General features: G+C 38.6%; 1 protein-coding gene across 3 annotated transcripts in view; it reads right to left on the bottom strand.

Annotated features, from left to right (window-relative positions):
- NCKAP1 (NCK associated protein 1) overlaps positions 1 to 20045 on the bottom strand; it is a 97777-nt gene that overhangs the window by 50972 nt on the left and 26760 nt on the right. For all 3 annotated transcript variants that reach the window (XM_036320742.1, XM_036320740.1, XM_036320741.1), the window contains 7 exons: positions 11701 to 11793; positions 11445 to 11501; positions 10329 to 10471; positions 10155 to 10245; positions 6702 to 6839; positions 5855 to 5903; positions 849 to 1005 (listed from right to left, as the gene is read on the bottom strand). In XM_036320742.1, coding sequence (XP_036176635.1) covers positions 849 to 1005; positions 5855 to 5903; positions 6702 to 6839; positions 10155 to 10245; positions 10329 to 10471; positions 11445 to 11501; positions 11701 to 11793 — 728 coding nt within the window. The remainder of the gene's footprint in view (positions 1 to 848; positions 1006 to 5854; positions 5904 to 6701; positions 6840 to 10154; positions 10246 to 10328; positions 10472 to 11444; positions 11502 to 11700; positions 11794 to 20045) is intronic.

The following is a 20045-nucleotide window of genomic DNA, read 5'->3' as shown; positions in this document are numbered from 1 at the left end:
AGTAAAAAAACAAAACGGGAACAAATACAATATTTGTATTTGCATGTGGCCCGCGGGCCATAGTTTGAGGACCCCTGTCCTATATAATGAGAGGAATATGCTAATTGGCCGTTTCACCCTGAGGTGTAACGACCAAGCATGTCACAGACCAGATCACGGATCAGCAGGAGGGTGGGCCAGTGAGGTACAAGGGGGCTGCAGAGAGCTACAGGAGGGGGCAGGGCAGCAAGCAAGCGGGAGGCGGAGAGCTACAGGAGAGGGCAGGGCAACAAACTATGAGGGGGGAACCGGGGGGGGGGGGGGGGGGCAGCTACAGGAGGGCGGCAGCAACCTACTAGCACACGGATTCGTGCACAGGGCTACTAGTACTTTTATAAGTACACTAAATCTAAACTAGCACTTTTAAAAAGTTCAAAACCCAGTGTGGTGACTGTGGGGGAGGTGGGAGGAGGTGGAAGTGAAAAGAGGGCATATAGGGGATAAATGGTGATGGAAACCATTTTTTTACAAGTTCATAACTTTAAAATGTATACGGTGTTTTTTTAGTACTATTTTTGTCTAAAACCATATTATGATTTGCAAAAGAGGACATACCTTCTTTCTCCTAGAACACAAGTTTTAAAAGGGCAGGAACATTAGATATTTTAATCTGTGAAGTTACTTATAAAAAATATGAATAGTACCTTATCAGGGTGATTGTTAAAAACAACTTGCTTGTGACTGATAAGATGGTACAGGCAATAACATTTTCTTGCATGATATGACCCTTCTCTATCCCCAAAACTTCAATGAAGATAATCCACTCACTATCCTTATCCAAAAAGACAAAAACACTGAAGATGCCATACCCTCGTATGTTTACAAATAAGTCTTCTGCAGCTTTGTGAATGTGGAAAACTTCATCCCGAAAGAGAGAGAGGCAAGAGCTACTTTGAAGAGCTAGCTTCCAAAGATTCAGTGCTGTTGCATCAGTATTGAGGATCCCATGGCACAAAATAAAGCCAACTTTAAATAAAAAAGAAAAGTCAATACAAATGTTAAAATTTTCCAAAGGTAAAGTTCTTTCAGTTACAAAATAGCTTTTCAAAAATTCAGAAAAGTAAACACAATCACTAAATTAAGGCTTTTAAATGACCGGTAATAATTCATATACATACAAGATGGCAATATTGTTGCTCTTTCAATAATTTTCTGTATTCTGCAAAATTAATTTTTGAACCCAGACTGACAAAAAGGGGGGGAGGGGACATCACTTCTGGGGTGTGAAGAAAGAGTCCTTTTAATGAATGACTAAAAGACATTTTCAGAAATACTTATAAAATATTTTAAGCCAGCCCTAGCTGGTTTGGCTCAGTAGATAGAACATCAATCTGCATACTAAAGGGTCCTGGATCTGATTCTGGTCAAGGGCACATGTCCGGGTTGCAGGCTCAATCCCCAGTAGGGGCCATGCAGGAGGCAGCCGATCAATGATTCTCTCTCATCATTTGTGTTTCTATCTCTCTCTCTCCCTCCATCTCTGAAATAAATAAAAAATATTTTTAAAAAGTAATAAATAAAAAATATTTAAGCCTGAGATCAGTTACTAATTAAAAAGCATAATCATCACAGTTGTTGCAATTAATGAAAAATTAATATACTTTTCTAAATCACCAGAAAATGAAATAGCATCTTTCATTTTCATAGCAATTTATGGTTTATTAAATACTTTTTTCCACATTATCTCATGTGATCCTGTGGAGTAGATAGAGCAGGTGTCCTTTTATTATAGTTGAAGAAATGAATGATCAATGACTTGACTGAAGTTATACTATTAAATTAGAGCTAGACTTAGCCTCAAGTATTTACCCTTAAAATTCTTTCACTATATTATACTGCTCTCTATTATATGAATTCAAATATCTTTCACCTTTTATTATCTACCTTGGAAATCTTATACAAAGGTATAATAATCTATATATGTTTGTTGATGTCCTTTCTAGCCCTCTATAATAGACCATAAACCCTCTACTTTCATTCATTAAACACTTACTCAATGCCTACTGGCCAGTTACAAATCAACCCTGTTTTCTATGAGATTTCCCTACAATTCTTAACAGTCACTCCCTTCTTTAAACTCTTGAATTATTAACACATACCTTGCCATTTATCTTTTTATTCTTAGTTCAACCATCCTTTATTTTGTGTGTGTGTGTGTGTTTTACACATATTTTTATATTTTTATTTTCTTTATTTATTTACGTATGTATGTATTTATTTTATTGGTTTTTTACAGAGAGGAAGGGAAAGGGATAGAGAGTAAGAAACATCAATGAGAGAGAAACATCAATCAGCTGCCTCCTACACATACTGGGGATGTGCCTGCAACCAAGGTACATGCCCTTGACCGGAATCGAACCTGGGACCTTTCAGTCCGCAGGCCGATGCTCTATCCACTGAGCCAAAACGGTTAGGGCCAACCATCCTGTAAAAGTGCCACTACACAAACAAGCTAGCTCTTTAAATAGCCATTTATTGTAGAGTCTGTACATATAGAAGTATATTTAACTTCCTTGAATTTCCTGTAACATATAAAAATATTTTTCATACAATAGGGCCTCTACATGTAAGCCAATTATTTGATCTGGTATGCAACCAAAGAAACAGAATACATGTAAAGAAACTGAAAGAATCCTCCAGAGAAATTTTGTTTATAAAATATTTTTTATTCAATATATTGACTTTTAACTCTTAATTCCTGAGTAATATAAGATTCACTTATATTTCACATCTTATTGTATAGCTTTCACAAAATTGCTGCTGATAAAAGGTTTCTCTGAAAATATTATCAGTTATATTATGGATAAGCATATATTTTATTTTCTTAAGACATAGGTTACATTATGAATTAAAGCATATTAATTTATGATAGAATAAAAAATAATTTAAAATAGACTGCCCAAGATTAAGAGAATAGTTTATTAATTAAACCACATTAAACCCCTTTTCCTACCAAGGTCCGAATGAAAGGACAAAAAAAATGTTTTTTAATTTTCAAGCCATAAAAATGTTGGAGAACAAAACTAGACAAGAAAATTAAAGAAAATCTTTGAAGATAGAAAGTAGATAAAACTGAACTATCAAGTTAAAAAGAGATAGGACTCTCTCTCTCTCTCTCTCTCTCTCTCTCTCTCTCTCTCTCTCTCCCTCCCGCCCTCCCTCCCTCCTCCTTCCTTCATCTCCTTCCCACTCTCTCTCTGAAAAGCAATGGAAAGAATATCCTCAGGTGGAAATTAACAATGACAAAAAAAAAAAAAAGAGGCAGGAATTAGTAACCCAAAACTCCAGAAATAAAGAGAGATCTTTTCCTACAAGTCCTCTGAGTCCAACCAAAAGAGCAAGAATAAACCCTGAAAAGAACATCAGGATAAGTTATTTTTTAAAAAATATATATTTTATTGATTTTTTTACAGAGAGGAAGGGAGAGGAAGAGGGATAGAGTTAGAAACATCAATGAGAGAGAAACATCGATTCAGCTGCCTCTTGCACGCCTCCCACAACCCAGGTACATGCCCTTGACCAGAATCGAACCTGGGACCCTTCAGTCCGCAGGCTGACGCTCTATCCACTGAGCAAAACCGGTTAGGGCAGGATAAGTTATTTTATAATTGCACTTCAAATACCTGAGTCCTCAATATTCTAAGCCTTCAATAACTCTTGGCCCCAGGTAATAAACTAGACCAGTGATCTCAAACTTTAGCTTGCATCAAAATCACCAGAAAGGCTTGTTAAGTCATATTGCTGGGATCCATACAGAGTTTCTGACGGAAACTAGGTCTAGAGTGGAGATCAAGATTCTGCATATCTAAGAAGGTTCTACTCGATGCTGCTGGTCTAGGGACTATACTTTGAATTAATCAAGAACAAAGCTCTAAAGAAAGTAGACCATCTTCAGTAGAAAAGTCCTTATGTGGGAACTGTGATCAAAAAGAGAAAAGCAGAGTTTGAAGTAACTCTTCACCTTTATATCAACTCTACTCAAGATTCAAATACATGAAAGCAGCAAAACTCAGAGTAAACCTTTACCTTGGCAACTGTGGTTATCCCAAATGTCTGCCTCCTCCTCCATGCCCACATGTCCTCCATTAGAGTAGCCTGCCTTCTGACCCACCTCCCTGCTCACCATACAAAGCCCATTTAAGGTAAAGACTGGGGGGAATAGTACTGTATAACTCTAGAGGTCACCCATGCCACCTAACTCTACTAATCATCCCAATTCTTCAGCCATACATCCATAAACATAAAGCAATCAAGGAGCCCTGGCCGGCTTGGCTCAGTGGATAGAGCGTCGGCCTGCGGACTGAAGGGTCCAGGGTTCGATTCCAGCCAAGGGCACATGCCTGGGTTGCGGGCTCCATCCCCAGTGTGGGGTGTGCAGGAGGCACCTGATCAATGATTCTCTCTCATCATTGATGTTTCTATCTCTCTCTTTCTCCCTTCCTCTCTGAAGTCAATAAAGAAATATCTTAAAAAAAAAAAAAAAGCAACCAAGGATCACTGCACATTTGAGCAACATAAATACTTCAAAAGCTGTGTCTAAATCAACTAAAAGACTAAGCATGAAAATCTTAACTATTATTATAGAAAAAAACATAACTATCACAAACCCAATCAATATAAAAATTATAATAAAAATGGCTAAAAGGCCATAGCTGGTTTGGCTCAGTGGATAGAGCACAGGCTTACAGGCTGAATGGTCCCAGGTTCGATTCCAGTCAAGGGCACATGCCTGGGTTGCAGGCTCGATCCCCAGTAGGGGGCGTGCAGGAGGCAGCCGATCATGATGATGATTCTCTCTCATCATTGATGTTGCTATCTCCCTTCTTCTCTGAAATCAGTAAAAATATATTTTTTTAAATGGCTAAGAGTAGGGAGTCTATACTAAATTCCACCTCTTTCATTTTAATGAGTTCCAGTGCATAATGAGACTAAGCAGAGAAATTGAGAGTGTTTACAAACGTTCATAAAAGTTTGAGTGATTTATGAATAGGAACTTAATAATAACCTAATTGTTAGATTAAATCTAATAATTAAAAATATGGGCTTTTATTTTGTGTCTTTGCTTATTGCTTTATTTCTGATCATTCTAGTAATTCATTTCTATTGTATTTTATAAAAGTATCAATCCAAAAATCATTAAAAAAGAAAAACTGGTCTTTCACTATAGACAAACACTGTAATTAAAGTATTTCTAAAGTTTAATAAATCAAGAAACAAGAATTGTAAGACCTAAAAAACACAAACTGCTCAAAATTATTCCCCTCCACTAGTGGACATGGGAGTGATAGAAGGAATTACAATATAGCATTTCTCATTTTGTATTAAATCTGTGTGTTTCTATCTACTTCTCCCATAGTTTGTGAACTTCATAGGGGCAGAAATTCTTCCTAGGGAAAAAAATCCTAGGAATTTTATTCCCCCTGCATCTAACAAAATGCCAAACATATGAATCGTTTATTGTATGTTCTGAAGTAAATACCAAAAACTTTAACTGATAGATGCAATATTTAAAAAAAATCATTAAAAAAAATAAAAGCTATGTTGAGAGGCAATATAATGTAGACTATGAGCCTTGGAGTTAGCCTGGGTTCTTACTTTGTCCGTGTCCCTTACTAGCTGTATAGATTAAGTTTTAGGTTCCTCATCTATAAATCATACCATCTACCCTAACAGGATCAGTATGAGAACTGAATGAGGTAATGCACATAGAAGACTTAAGAAAGTGCTTGCCACAGAAGTAATATATATTACCTGTTATTTTTCTCTAAAACTTAAAACCTGAGGGGTAATCACTAAACTATTCAATTTTACTTACAGATAATCCATTTTTCCATTGCATCCAACGAGAGATATTCACAAGGCATCTTAAAAAGAGAAAATATAAATTTGTGTTTAAAAGATATTCTTAAAAACAAAACAACCCATATCGAATCACTCTCCTCTGACTCCTCAGAATCCTCACGACTCAATTCTTGGCTCAAATACCCCCCCAAATTTTAAAAGTTGGGTAAAAGTTTTATAACCTATATTTAAAATTGCAGTCCATAAAGGACAATAAGAGCTGTGCTCCTTTCACATTTACATACCTTAATACCTCCTCCTTAAAGAGTAATGTTGCTAAATCATATTCAATCTAGTAAATGACAACTTCCAGATTTCGCAAGTCTATTTCAGAGTTTGTGGTATTCCAAAGGATAAAATTTTAGTCAAGTTAAAAAAAAATTATATATATGGGTGCTCACTGTTTCATTCAAATCAGTAATTATGTGTGTGCATTTTTCATATACATAACATCTATATTCATACACACAAAGATTAAAAAGGAATATAACAATATACAACAATTCTCTCTAGTTGGTAAGATTTGGGAAATTTTTTGTTTTTGTCTTTATAAATTTCTGCACCTTCTAAATTTTCCACCATAATAAGATTAAAACAAACTTTTAAACTTTAAAAGAAAATACTCATACTACTAATTGTATTAACTTGGCATCAGACTCTAGAAATAAAAGTACTAAATAGTATAACTTAATTACTGAGCATTTACAATAAACTTGACTATAAGCTAGTACTAATTAGAATATTGCAATAGCACTGCTTAACTCAGTTTTTAAAAATCAATTTCACTATTTTCATTCAAAAAGGGAAAAACAGAATCATACGGTATCAGACTGTGCAGGATTAAGCATTGTACTGGGTGCACTGATGAGACTCAATAATTGGGCATTTCTCCACTGGTCGGCTGAAAGATTCCTTCTAGGATACACCATTTGAAGAGAAATTAGTGCATCTGAAAGAGACTAATTAGAGAAAAAAAAATTGAGGAATAAAATTTCTTTTTCCTTCTCCATTTAAATTCCAGTTACAGCTGCTGTGCATTTCTAATTGTACCATCCCAAAACAACAGAGCCTATGCTTTTTTTAATCTGAGGTCGGTCGCAGCAACACTCCTCCAGTTTGTTTTTGGGTTTTTTTTTATCCTCACCTGAGGATATGGTTATTTATTTCAGAGAGAAGGGGAGAGGAGGTGAGAGAAAGAGAGAGAGAAACACTGATATGAGATTGAACCCAAAACCTGTTGATATATAGGAGGACACTCCAACCAACTGAGCCACACCGGCCAGGGCCAGATTTTGTTTTATTTCATGAAGGCTACATAAATTCTGCCTTCTGGGTTAAGAGCTTAGCTCATGAAATCATGTTACCTTTTTAAAGTTCAGAATGTTTGGAAATGTTAGAATCTTTATTTTAAAGGGGTAAAGAACCTCCTGTCATCGTTTTGTGCATGATTTTACACTGATCATTCTCACTGAGAGGAAAAGACATTGGAGTTATGTGATTGTTGCTAGAGCTCAACATATTTCATATTTTTCCAAGAATGCCTTATATGTACTCTAGCCTAATAAATTTGTCATGTGGTCTATTAACTATAGCTTTATCATTAAATATGTATCATTAAAAATATTTAATGTTTCACCTCATCTGCGTTATGCTTGTTTGTAGTTGTCCTTTGCTATTTATCTCTGCTTCCTAAAAATTCTGTATTAACTTTTTAATCTGACTGCACATATATTGCTAGAGGAGTTTGTTCAGAATACAGAATACAGAGTTCCATCTAAAATTTAGTGAATCAATATCTCTGGGAATAGAACCCAGGAATCTGTATTACAATTACACTACATCATTAAATTAATTAAATTAAAATTAATTTATTTTTAATGAATCCTAGCAAATATCTGATACTCTGGGATATCATGAAGCATCAGAAAAATCAAGATTAGAAAATAACTGGTTTAATCCAAATGGTAAATTCTCCTTAAGTAATTATGAATAGTCCAGTAAAGGCTAATGACTGTGGAGAAGTTAAAAAAAGATCCAAGAGCCTTTGAGAAAATTTCATCACCTAAGTGGGAAAAGAAGCAAATCTGGTGTTAACTATATGTCAAAATACAAAATACCATATAAAAATTCTTTCAGCATCCAAACAGAACAATGAACCAAGATACTAATACCCTGGGATTTAGTTCTGATTTTGCCACTATTTCTGCCAAATAGCTTATCATGTCATTTCACCAGCCTTCAATTTCCTTATCTACACTAATAAAAGACAAAGATGCTAATTGACCATGCCTTCGCTGTGCCCCAAGCCACGCCCACCAGCCAATCAGAGCGACTATACGCAAATTAACCCAACCAAGATGGCGGCCAGCAGCCACAGAGCTGGAGCAAGCAGGAGGCTTGGTTGCCCGGGCAATGGAGGAAGCCAAGCTTCCTGCCAGCCCTGAGCCGGCTGAGGCCTCCGCTCATGGCAACAAAGTTTCAATTATAAAAGACAAATAAATCCCAGATACCTGCTTCCAGCCAGCCTCCACTGGGAGCTTGGGTGGCTGGGGGCCGTGGCCAGCCTGCAAACAGCCATCAGCCCCTCACCCAGGCTGGCCACACCCTCATGGGGTGAGGGTCCCTGCTGGGGGGCTTAACCAGCCTGAAAACAGCCCTCAGCCCCTCACCCAGACTGGCCAGACACCCCAGTGGGGCCCCCCACATTGAAGGGGGTGTGGCCAGCCTGCAAACAGCTATCAGTCCCTCACCTAGGCTAGCCAGGCACCCCAGCAGGGATCCCCACCCTGAAGGGGCTGTGGCCAGCCTGCAAACAGCCATCAGCCACTCACTCAGGCTGGCCACACCCTCATGGGGTAAGGGTACCTGCTGGGGGGGTTAGCCAGCCTGCAAACTGCCATCAGCCACTCACCCAGGCTGGCCAGGCACCCCAGCAGGATGCCCCCACCCTGAAGGGGGTGTGGCCAGTCTGAAAACGGCCCTCAGCCCCTCACCCAGGCTGGTCAGGCACCCCAGTGGGGACCCCCACACTGAAGGGGCTGTGGCCAGCCTGCAAACAGCCATCATCCCCTCACCCAGGCTGGCCAGGCACTCTTATATAAAGAAGAGTAATATGCAAATTGACCCTAACAACAGAACGACTGGGAATGACTGGTCACTATGACACACACTGACCACCAGGGCACAGATGCTCAATGCAGGAGCTGCCCCCTGGTGGTCAGTGCGCTCCCACAGGGGGAGCTCTGCTCAGCCACAAGCCTAGCTGACGGCTGCCAGTACAGTACAGGTGGTGGGAGCCTCTCCTGCCTCCTCAGCAGCGCTAAGGATGTCCAACTGCAGCTTAGGCCCGCTCCCTGCTGGCAAGTGGGCATCCCCCGAGGGCTCCCAGGCTGCCAGAGGGATGTCTGACTGCCAGCTTAGGCCCGGTCCCCCCCCCAGGGAGCGGGCCAATCTGTGGGACGACCAGTGGGGGCAATCAGGGGCCCCTGCTGGCACCCGCCTTGGCCGGCCTGACGCTGCCTGCTCACCGGCCAGCCCCAACCCCTGCTGCCACCTACTCCCGGCTGGCCCCCGCCTCCTGCCACCACCGCTGGTCACCTCCCTCTGGCCTGGGCCTGCAGGCAGCTCCTACATTGAGCGTCTGGCCCCTGGTGGTCAGTGCACGTCATAGCGACCAGTCGTTCCACCAGTGGTACCACTGTTCGGTCGATTTGCATATGAGGCCTTTATTATATAGGATAGCTAAAATTTATCAAGTACTATATATATAAATGCTTTTAATGAAGCAACTAATTTACTCCTCATAATAATCATATGAAGTAGGTACTATTATTACTCCATTTTACAGATAAGAAAACTGATGTATAATGAAGTTGGTTAAGTAACTTGCCCAATATTGCGGTTAGTAATTGGCAGAGTTGGGATTAGCTCCCAGGCAGTCTGGTATGATAGGAGACATTCTCAAATACTACACTTCACTACCTCTACCGCCTATATTAAGTCTAAAAATATAATGGATCAATATATTCCTGAGTTTCTATATACTATTCAAAATCTAACTAGTTCTCCGGTTCACAATTAGATAAAATCATGCATAGCCATTATTCATATCTTACTATAATTTTTCTTGAAATCTTATCAATTAAATAAAACATGCATGGCTATTATTCATATCTCATTATAGGTTTTTCCTAAAAGTTCATCACTTTATCTAACTATCCACATTTAACCTATATCACATGCTAATTAAAGGCCATCTAAAAACCAGCACTTACCTTACTATGGGGTACAAATTCTTCCATCATCTTCTTTAAAGGGTTTTCATAATCCACAATCATCTGACCAAGGCGTGGATATTCTCTGTCACTTAAAATAGACACATCAAATTTCACTGAGCTATAAATCATGAAACTGAGAATTTCACAAAGATTTTTATGATGCAGGTCTACCTTGCTCCATGGGTCATTTCATGAGCGTAGTTGTACAATCCAATGATTGCCTTCCTTTCTTCAATTCGAGAGAGCAGTATCATTAGTGTTGTATAGGTTATGATCAAATCTAAGTAGTTCTTTGTTAAATCAAAGTTTACAGTCTGGAAAAAAAAAACATCAAGTTTAACTCCTTCCTATTTTACAAACTTTTTTTAAAAAAATATATATTTTATTGATTTTTTTAGAGAGGAAGAGAGAGAGATAGAGAGTCAGAAACATCGATGAGAGAAAAACATCGATCAGCTGCCTCCTGCACATCTCCTACTGGGGATGTGCCCGCAACCCAGGTACATGCCCTTGACCAGAATCAAACCTGGGACCTTTCAGTCCACAGGCCGACGCTCTATCCACTGAGCCAAACTGGTTTCGGCCTATTTTACAAACTTTTAAACACACGTACACACACACAGCAATCTTCATGGCAGCTACTAAAAGCTAATAGTTTTCTATAGTTATGTATTTTATTCCCATTTCTGAAATTCTAATTCATTTCACCAAAGACATGTAAAATTTGGGAGTTACAAATAGAGTTTTGTGTTTGTGACACAATTTTATGGATGAAAAAGAGTTCATTATCACCCTATTCAAACTAGTAACAGTTTAAAAGGATAACCAATACCAAAATAATATGAAACACTGGAACCAGTCTCACTAAGCAAAAAAAAAAAGGAGTATTAAGTAAATGAAAAAATTCGCCACTAAATCAATGGAGACATTTTTCACTTTGACTTCCTATATTTATAAACCATCTCACTGAGAAAGATTCTATCAAGTATGCCTTTTACAGAGAAAAATATTATCCACTTAACTTTGCTTAATTGGACCTACTAAAATAAAATACTAAAATTAACTACTATCCAATATGCAGAAGACTTATATTCAGTGACAATCAAATAAACAAGGTAAAAAGAGAATGCATCTTAACTCTTTACCTTGAAAAACAATGCAAAACAATCCAAATTAACAATGCTAAAACTTAATATACACGTCATAAATGTTCTCTAAAGAAAAGCATTCGGTCCCCTTCTACTAGAAATAGAGAGAATTGGGAATTTTTCTGAAAATAATACTTACAATATCGAAGAAGACCTGGCAAACATCAATAGTATTGAGCAATTCACAAACATGGTCCTGAAAATAAAAGTTTATTTTAATCTTTACCTATATTTTTAATATTAAATTCAGAAAACACACACAAATAAAATGTATTTTAGAATTTAGTTCAACAAGAATTCTAATTTTATTATCTACAAATGACAAAGCAATTCGCAAAGTAACAAATATCAAATCAACCTCAGAAATGTTAAATTTTATGTACTAAAATACATACCTTAAATTCCATAACATCTACAAATGTGAAGTAATATAATGCCAGATTTTTCAGAATCTCTGATTTTTCTTTCTGTAGCTGTGCAAGCTGTTGCTGTAAACACAAAATCAAAATGTACTGTTCACTGAGAACAAAAATATTTAACTTTACTACAAACTATTGTGTACAAAATCTTCTTTTATGATTGCTATATGAAAACACAAGCTTTTAGAACAGTATTTCTAGATGATTAACGTTTTTTTAAAAAGCCAAAATACTTGAGACAGCAACTGCTTATAGTGATCAGCAACTGACAGTGTGAGGCTATAAAACAAACCAAAGCAGATTAGTACCAAACTGAACTACTAAATTGGAAAATATTAGGAAAAAATAATTTTCAAATAAACTTTTTAAAAAATTAAAAACAACTCATGAGCATGATCACATTACTAGAAGAAGAAGAAAAGAAGGTGAAAAACATTATAACTTACACTACAAAAAACAACGTTATAAATTTGTGACTTACCAAAAAGAACATCCAGGCAAAGCCACGTTACGCATGCAAAATAAAATGTAGATACAAACATAAAATACAGTAAAGGTTCCCTGACCAGATCCACAAAACACAATAATACATTAAACAAAAGCAAAACACCACAACAAAAAAGAAATGAGAAAGAAGCAAAACTAGAGTTAAGACACTGGTAAACATATGAGAGAGGTAAATGTGAATACAAAAGACAATTATTATTTCAATCAATTGTATTATTAAATTTACAAGTCCTAAGTTTTCTTTTTAAAACAACTATTGATATAATTTCTGGAAAAATATCCAACCATATTTAATGCCCTATATCAGTGATGGCGAACCTATGACATGCGTGTCAGAGGTGACATGCAAACTCATTTTTTCGGTTGATTTTTCTTTGTTAAATGGCATTTAAATATATAAAATAAATGTCAAAAATATAAGTCTTTGTTTTAGTATGGTTGCAAAATCAAAAAATTTCTATATGTGACACGGCACCAGGGTTAAGTTAGGGTTTTTCAAAATGCTGACACGACGAGCTCAAAAGGTTCGCCATCACTGCCCTACATCATAAGACTGCCAGAATTCCAATAAAACACTTAGAACATTGATACTGAGTGTATTCTACAGAACAGCAGCATCCACACATCAATCAGGCACTTGTTAGAAAAGCATAATTTCTGGCCAACCTCAGACCTACTAAATCAGATTCTGCCTTTTAACAAGAAGTCCAAGCGATATGAATGCACATTGCACATTAAATGTCTGAGAATCACTAATTAAACGAGAAAACATGGGAAAATGGTTCAATATCAAATTTGCTACAAAAGCCCTCACAATGTTGAGGTCCTCTTAAGTACAGTTCTTTGTTATACTTACACAAGGGAGTTGGGAAAAGAGGTCTCTCTATATATAATTGCATTAAGCCATTATATAAGCAAGAATATTCAAAACAGTGAGCATAACATCAAGAAAAGATTTTAAAAACTATAAGACTATTTAAAACAAGCACAGCAGTCTGGTCTGGTAGACCCAACTGTAATAGTTAACTACCCTAAATACTGCAGTCCCTAAAGCTATTTAAAGAAATAATTTTGTCTGGAAAACATGCCTTTCATTTCATCCCCCAATTGTCAAAGGAAGGTATTCTATATAATAAAAGCCTAATATGCTAAGTGTCGGACCGTTCAACCAGTCACTATGACGTGCACTGACCACCAGGGGGAAGACACTCTGACTGGTAGGTTAGCTTGCCTCTGGGATCCGGCTGATCGGGACTGGGCGAGATGGCCGGACATGCCCTGGACCCTCCCACGGTCCCACCCTGGCCTCTAAAATATTTCTTCTAATTAATTTCCTTTCAATGTGCACAAAACAATGTACAGGGCCTCTAGAATGTTTATAGTGATAAGTACTATTTTTAGCTTTACCTATGAAAACAGTTTATTTTGAACAATATATCTTTTTCAAAATAATTCTATGTTTACACGTACATTTTTAATCATTACCATTCACAACATCAAAAATACTTAAATGTGACTCTATTTCATTAGATTATACTACCTTTACCTTATTCAACAACATTAAACATTTATGATTGATGTCGTAGTCCTTTTTCCTCCTTTTCAGAATTTTAAATTTGAGTTTTGAAAATATAACAGATGAAAGTAGAGTCATAATAACAGGATAAGAAGCAAAAGTATAATTTAGTTGCTACTGAGCTTAATTATTAATAGTGCCTCCTTTCCATTTCAATTCTAGTTTGGACAAAAAAATGACACAGTTCCCATATACTTATTATGCGCCTTAATGATCTTTTATACCAGTGGTTCTCAACCTTCTGGCCCTTTAAAACAGTTCCTCATGTTGTGACCCCAACCATAAAATTATTTTCGTTGCTACTTCATAACTGTAATTTTGTTACTGTTATGAATCGTAATGTAAATATCTAATATGCAGGAGGGTCTTAGGCGATCCCTGTGAAAGGGTCGTTCGACCGCCAAAGGGGTCGCGACCCACAGGTTGAAAACCGCTGTTTTATACAAACCTTCATTTTACATACTCAGACCTTACTGCCCCCAGAAGTTAAAAGAACCTTCCCAGGGTTTTATAACTACTTAATTACAGGGCCAGGATTGGAAATTTCATCTCCTTATGCCTAAAAAAAAAAGTATTCTTTCCACATTCTACATGCCCAGCACCTCCCTTGTTAATCAAACATTATTATGGTCTAAATTTCTCATTCAACTTTATTTCCCCAAAAACCATATGTAACTGGCCTCTATAGTGGCTAAATAATTTAGTAAACTAATACATGTAAACTAATACATGTAAACTAATACATGTCTGAATTCAAAAAAGTCAAGTTTTCAAGGCCCTACACATTTTGGTCCTAATTTACCTTTCCGATTTAAATTTCTCCTATACCCACTCACATGCTATACACTGTATCCAAAACTATTGACTATTTTCTGTACGTATCTCATGTTTTCTTTACTGTATCCTCTACTAAGGTATCTAATTCCACCAGATATATATATATATATATATATCTCCATATATATCCAAATCCCACTACTCCTAAACCACTTAAAATGTTAACCACATTTTCAAGAAAACAACCCTGATTGAACTCCTTCCCTGAATGTAAATAACATCCCCCTCCTCTTAATGTGTATAATTTCCAATAGTATCACTTTCTGCCTTATATTCCAGCGATCTTCACCATGTAAGACAGTGTACCAACTTCAATTTTTAATCTCCATCACCCCTATCTTACAGCTCTGCAAATAAAAAAATGTCCAATATTAGTATCAATCAGTTGAGTGATCATAACTTTTATTTAGAAGACTTTCACATGTCACTGTCAGATGACATGTTTTGGTAGGTGATGCTAGAAAGCCTACCTCCTATTATGCCACTGTAGCTAAATGACTTAACCATTCAGAGCCTAATACTCTCATCATCAAAATGGAAAATGATGTGTACAGTTAGCCAAGATAATGTACATGAGGACATCTAACAATGCCTGGCACCCAGAAACTGCTCATTAAATATTAGGTAAATATCAAATAGGGCTCACAAATCACTTAAAAATAAGCAAAAATAAAGTTACTTTATTTTTTAATATTTTTATTGATTTCAGAGAGGAAGGGAGGCAGAAATAGAACACCAATGATGAAAATCATTGATTGGCTGCCTTTTGCAGGCCCGCCAATGGGGATTGAGCCCACAAACCAGGCCTGTGCCCTGACCGAAAACTGAACTGTAACCTCCTGGTTCATAGGTCAAGATGCTCAACCACTGAGCCACACCAGTAGGGCAAAAATAAAGTTATTTTAAATAATCCCAATACTACTCATAATATTCTAATAAGAGTTGATATTAGTTAAGTATGCACTCTTTGCCAGGCATTGTTCCAAATATTCTGGAAGTATTTCACATAATCTTCTCAACATCTCTATGTTACAAGTATCTTCCCTATATAATGAAAATAAATTTCATAAAGCTTTGCATGAAAGAACTCAACTGTAACAACAAAGAAAAAAAGATATCTTCAACTGCTTCAATTGCAAAAAATAAAAAGCTACATTTTAGTTTTCAAAGTGAAGGAGAAAAACTACAAAAAAGTATTTAACTTTAACATCCAGAACAAGGTTTACTTAATTCATCATCTCATTGTTTTATAGTAAATAAAAAGCAGGAGCCCTGGCCAGTTTGGCTGAGTGATTAGAGCATCGGCCCTCAGACCAAAGGTTCAATTCTTGGTCAAGGGCACATACCTCAGTTGCATGCTCCATCCCCGGCCCCGGTCAGGGTGCGAACAGGAGGCAACCAATCGATGTGTCTCTCACATCAATGTTTCTCTCCTCCACTCTCTCTCAAAAAAAAAAAAAAAAAATCAATGGAAAAAATATCCTCCAGTGAGGATAAAGAAAAAAAAAGCAGGAAATGGTTTAAGAATGGAGATCAGTAATAAAGTGTTTGATGTTGCCAAAACCGGTTTGGCTCAGTGGATAGAGCGTCGGCCTGCGGACTGAAGGGTCCCGGGTTCGATTCCGGTCAAGGGCATGTACCTGGGTTGCGGGCACATCCCCAGTGGGAGGTGTGCAGGAGGCAGCTGATCGATGTTTCTCTCTCATCGATGTTTCTGGCTCTCTATCTCTCTCCTTTCCTCTCTGTGAAAAATCAATAAAATATATTTAAAAAATAAATAAATAAAGTGTTTGATGTTACAGAACAGAATATTAGAAAAGCAAAATTTTTAGAGGGATTTATTCCATTCACTCTAAAAGCATATCATGAATACACAGATTAAGTATATTAGCAATGTATATGTGTACAATGCTTTTCTTAAAATTTCTAAGTATGGATCAATATTATTAACATTCAAGTAAAATGTGTAAAAACTTAAACAGGATAAACATTAGCCATGAAGACTGCAAATTAAGATCATATAGTAATATGAAAAAATCTTCGTAATTAATCTTTGTACAATTAAAAAACATTTTCCACACCAAAATAAGTATCTAAAAGACTGATTCAAATTTAGTGTTTACTGGTTTTCATTGTTTCAAAGATAAAGTACTGGCAAATTACAATGAAGAATGACTGCCTACCAGAGCTAACTCACTGATTTTCAACACAAAAAAGTTTAGCTGTAGCTCTTTATTCATCCATTTTAATTACTTTCTTTCATTATTAAAACTGGTTATGCATAATAAATTACTTTCCTGATCTAAATTATTCTAGTTGTTTGCTCCTTTTTAAAAAACAACCAAGTACAGAGGTTGGTTTCAGGGAAATGTTTGTTCAATTTTCTTAGTATGATATTCTAAACCAGACTTTTTAAAATAAGAGACCTCTTTTAAGGAACTGCCCACCCTAGCCAACAACTCTCATTGGGACTACTACAGCAGCCTCCTAACTGGTCTCTGTACTTCTGTTCTTGCCTCTTCAGTCTTCTCTACATGGCAGCAAGACAGTGGGCATTTTAAAGCAATATACTACCCTCAAAAAAATAATTCCAGGGACAGTTATGTAAGATGTTAACACTGGGTAAAGATAATATGGCAACTCTTTACTATTTTTGCAAATTTTCTTGGTCAAATATTTCAAAATAAAAGTATTGTGGGTTTTTTTTAACTCCAATGGTTTTCCATCATACTCACAATAAAACACACAGTCCTTACTAGAAAAAAATCTAAAGAGGACCCTGGCCTATCTCTAAGACCTAATCTTCTTTCATGATCCTACAGCCTCACTCCACACTGGTCTTCCTTCAGTTTTCATCAAATTCACCAAGCGTGGACCCACCCCAGAGCCTTTGCACTTGCTCTTTCTCATGTCTGAGATGCTTTTCTCTACTTCTTCACATAGCAGTGCTTCTTCACTTCACTTCTCTTCAGAGAAGCCATTGTTAAGCACTCTTATCTAGGAGTACTCTTATCTAAAATAATTTCCACAGTCATTACTCTCTAACTCCTTATCCTGCTTTCTATTTCTCCTTCCACTTCTCTCCAAATAAAAATATTTATTCATTTTAGCTTTTTGTTGGCCAACATTTCAACTTGAATTTAAATTCCATGGGGGCAAGGAGGTTTCTATTACTTCTTGCTGTAGTTCCAGCAACTAGAATACTGGCACACAGTGATGCATTGTAAATGAATAAATACATAAATGATCAAGTTTCTCAACGTAAAACTCAGGAGTCAGTTTCTTATTTGAACTGCTAATTATAAATGAATGCAATAAAGGTATCAAATCATGTCTCAAATGAATTTATGTATACTAACACAAAGTAGTGATTTAATCCCTTAAATAAATCCCCAAAGTTGGGCAAAATATTTATTTTGTTCTTCCAGGATAGAAAAGCATGAAAGAAAGAAATGAGAAACATCTACGAAGAATGACATATTCATCTATCCTATATAATAAAAGGCTAATATGCAAATCAGCCGAATGGCAGAATGACTGCTCATTATGAGGCGCACTGACCACCAGGGGGCAGACGCTCAACGCAGGAGGAGTGCCACTCAGCCAAAAGTTGGGCTCATGGCTGGTGAGTGCAGCGGCGCTGGCAAGAGTCTCTCCCACTTCTGTGGCAGCGCTAAAGATGTCTGACTGATGGCTATGGCCCGCTCCCCAGTGCATGAGTGCACGAATCTCGCGCACTGGGCCTCTAGTCTACACTAATAAAAGAGAAACATGCAAATTGGTGTCACTCCGCTACCCTTCCCATTGGCTAATCAGGGCGATATGCAAATTAACTGCCAGCCAAGATGGCGGCTGGCAGCCAGGCAGCTTGAAGCGAACATGAGGCTTGCTTGCTTCAGTGATGGAGGACTCCAACGTTCCCCGCCTGCCACTGCCGGCCTCTGACCTTGCAGTTTGAACCATTGTTACAAATATAGAAGCTAAACAAAACCCCAGAAACCTGCTTTCAGCCAGCTGGGATCTCAGAGCTGGAGTTGAAACAGTGTTTCAATTATAGAACCCAAACAAACCAGATACCTGCTTTCAGCAGCCGAGGCCTAAGAGCTGGAGCCAAGCCTCAGAGCTAAAGCTGACCCAGAATAAAAAAAAAGAAAAAAAGGAGCGGTTGGGAGCTTCAGTCACCCACCAGCCTGAAAACAGCCCTCAGCCCCTCACCCAGACTGGCCAGGCACCCCAGTAGGGACCCCCACCCTGAAAGGGGTGTGACCAGCTGCAAACAGCCACCATCCTCTCACCCAGGCTGGCCAGGCACCCCAGTGGGGACCCCCACCCTGATCCAGGACACCCTTCAGGGCAAACCAGCCGGCCCCCACCCATGCACCATGCCTCTATCCTATATAGTAAAAGGGTAATATGCCTCTCAGCATCGGGATCAGTGGAGCCGCGAGGCCTCCCGGCACCGGGATCAGCGTGACAGGGGGCAGCGCCCAAACCCCCTGATCGCCCTGCGGCTTTGTGTGTGACAGGGGGCGGGACCACAACCTCCCAATCGGCCCTGCCCTGAGTTTGAGAGTGGCAGCACCCCAACCCCCTGATTGGCCCTGCTCTGTGGGTGATAGAGGGTGGCGCCCCAACTCCCCATTCGGCCCTGCTCTGAGCCTGACCAGGGGCTGCACCTAGGGATTGGGCCTGCCCTCTGCCAACCGGGAGCAGGCCTAAGCCAGCAGGTCGTTATCTCCCGAGGGGTCCCAGACTGCAAGAGGGCATAGGCCGGGCTGAGGGACCCCCCCTCCCCACCGAGTACACAAATATTTTTGTGCACCGGACCTCTAGTATATATATAAAAGCCTAAGTGACTGTTACGACGGAACGACTGGTCGACCAGTCGCTATGATGCACACTGACCACCAGGGGGCAGACGCTCAATGCAGGAGCTGCCTCCTGGTGGTCAGTGCGCTCCCACAGGGGGAGCACCACTCAGCCAGAAGCCAGGCTCATAGCTGTCGAGCACAGCTGCGGCAGCAGGAGCCTCTCCTGACTCCACGGCACCACTAATGAGCAGCAGCGACAGGTGCAGCAGGCTGGGATGAGCATGAGCAGCGCAATGCCCAGCCCCAGCTCAGGCTCCTCCCTGGCCGCCTGCCACTTGGTGCACTACTACATTCCCCGAGGGGTCCCGGATTACAAGAGGGCACAGGACAGGCTGAGGAACGCCCCCCCCCCCCCCGGCCCCCGTGCATGAATTTGTGCACCAGGCCTCCCTCAAGTATCAAATATAAGCAAATCTCCAAGGATTACCTGAAAATCCAAATTAACACAAAGATTAATCCTTTTAAAAAAGGTCCATAGGACTCTCCTTTTATCACATACAAATGATTCTACTGGCAGTCAATATTTCAGA

The sequence above is a fragment of the Myotis myotis genome, unplaced genomic scaffold (genome assembly GCF_014108235.1).
Source record: "Myotis myotis isolate mMyoMyo1 unplaced genomic scaffold, mMyoMyo1.p scaffold_m19_p_8, whole genome shotgun sequence".
Lineage (NCBI taxonomy): Eukaryota > Metazoa > Chordata > Mammalia > Chiroptera > Vespertilionidae > Myotis > Myotis myotis.
This window is presented reverse-complemented; position numbering and strand designations above follow the sequence as displayed.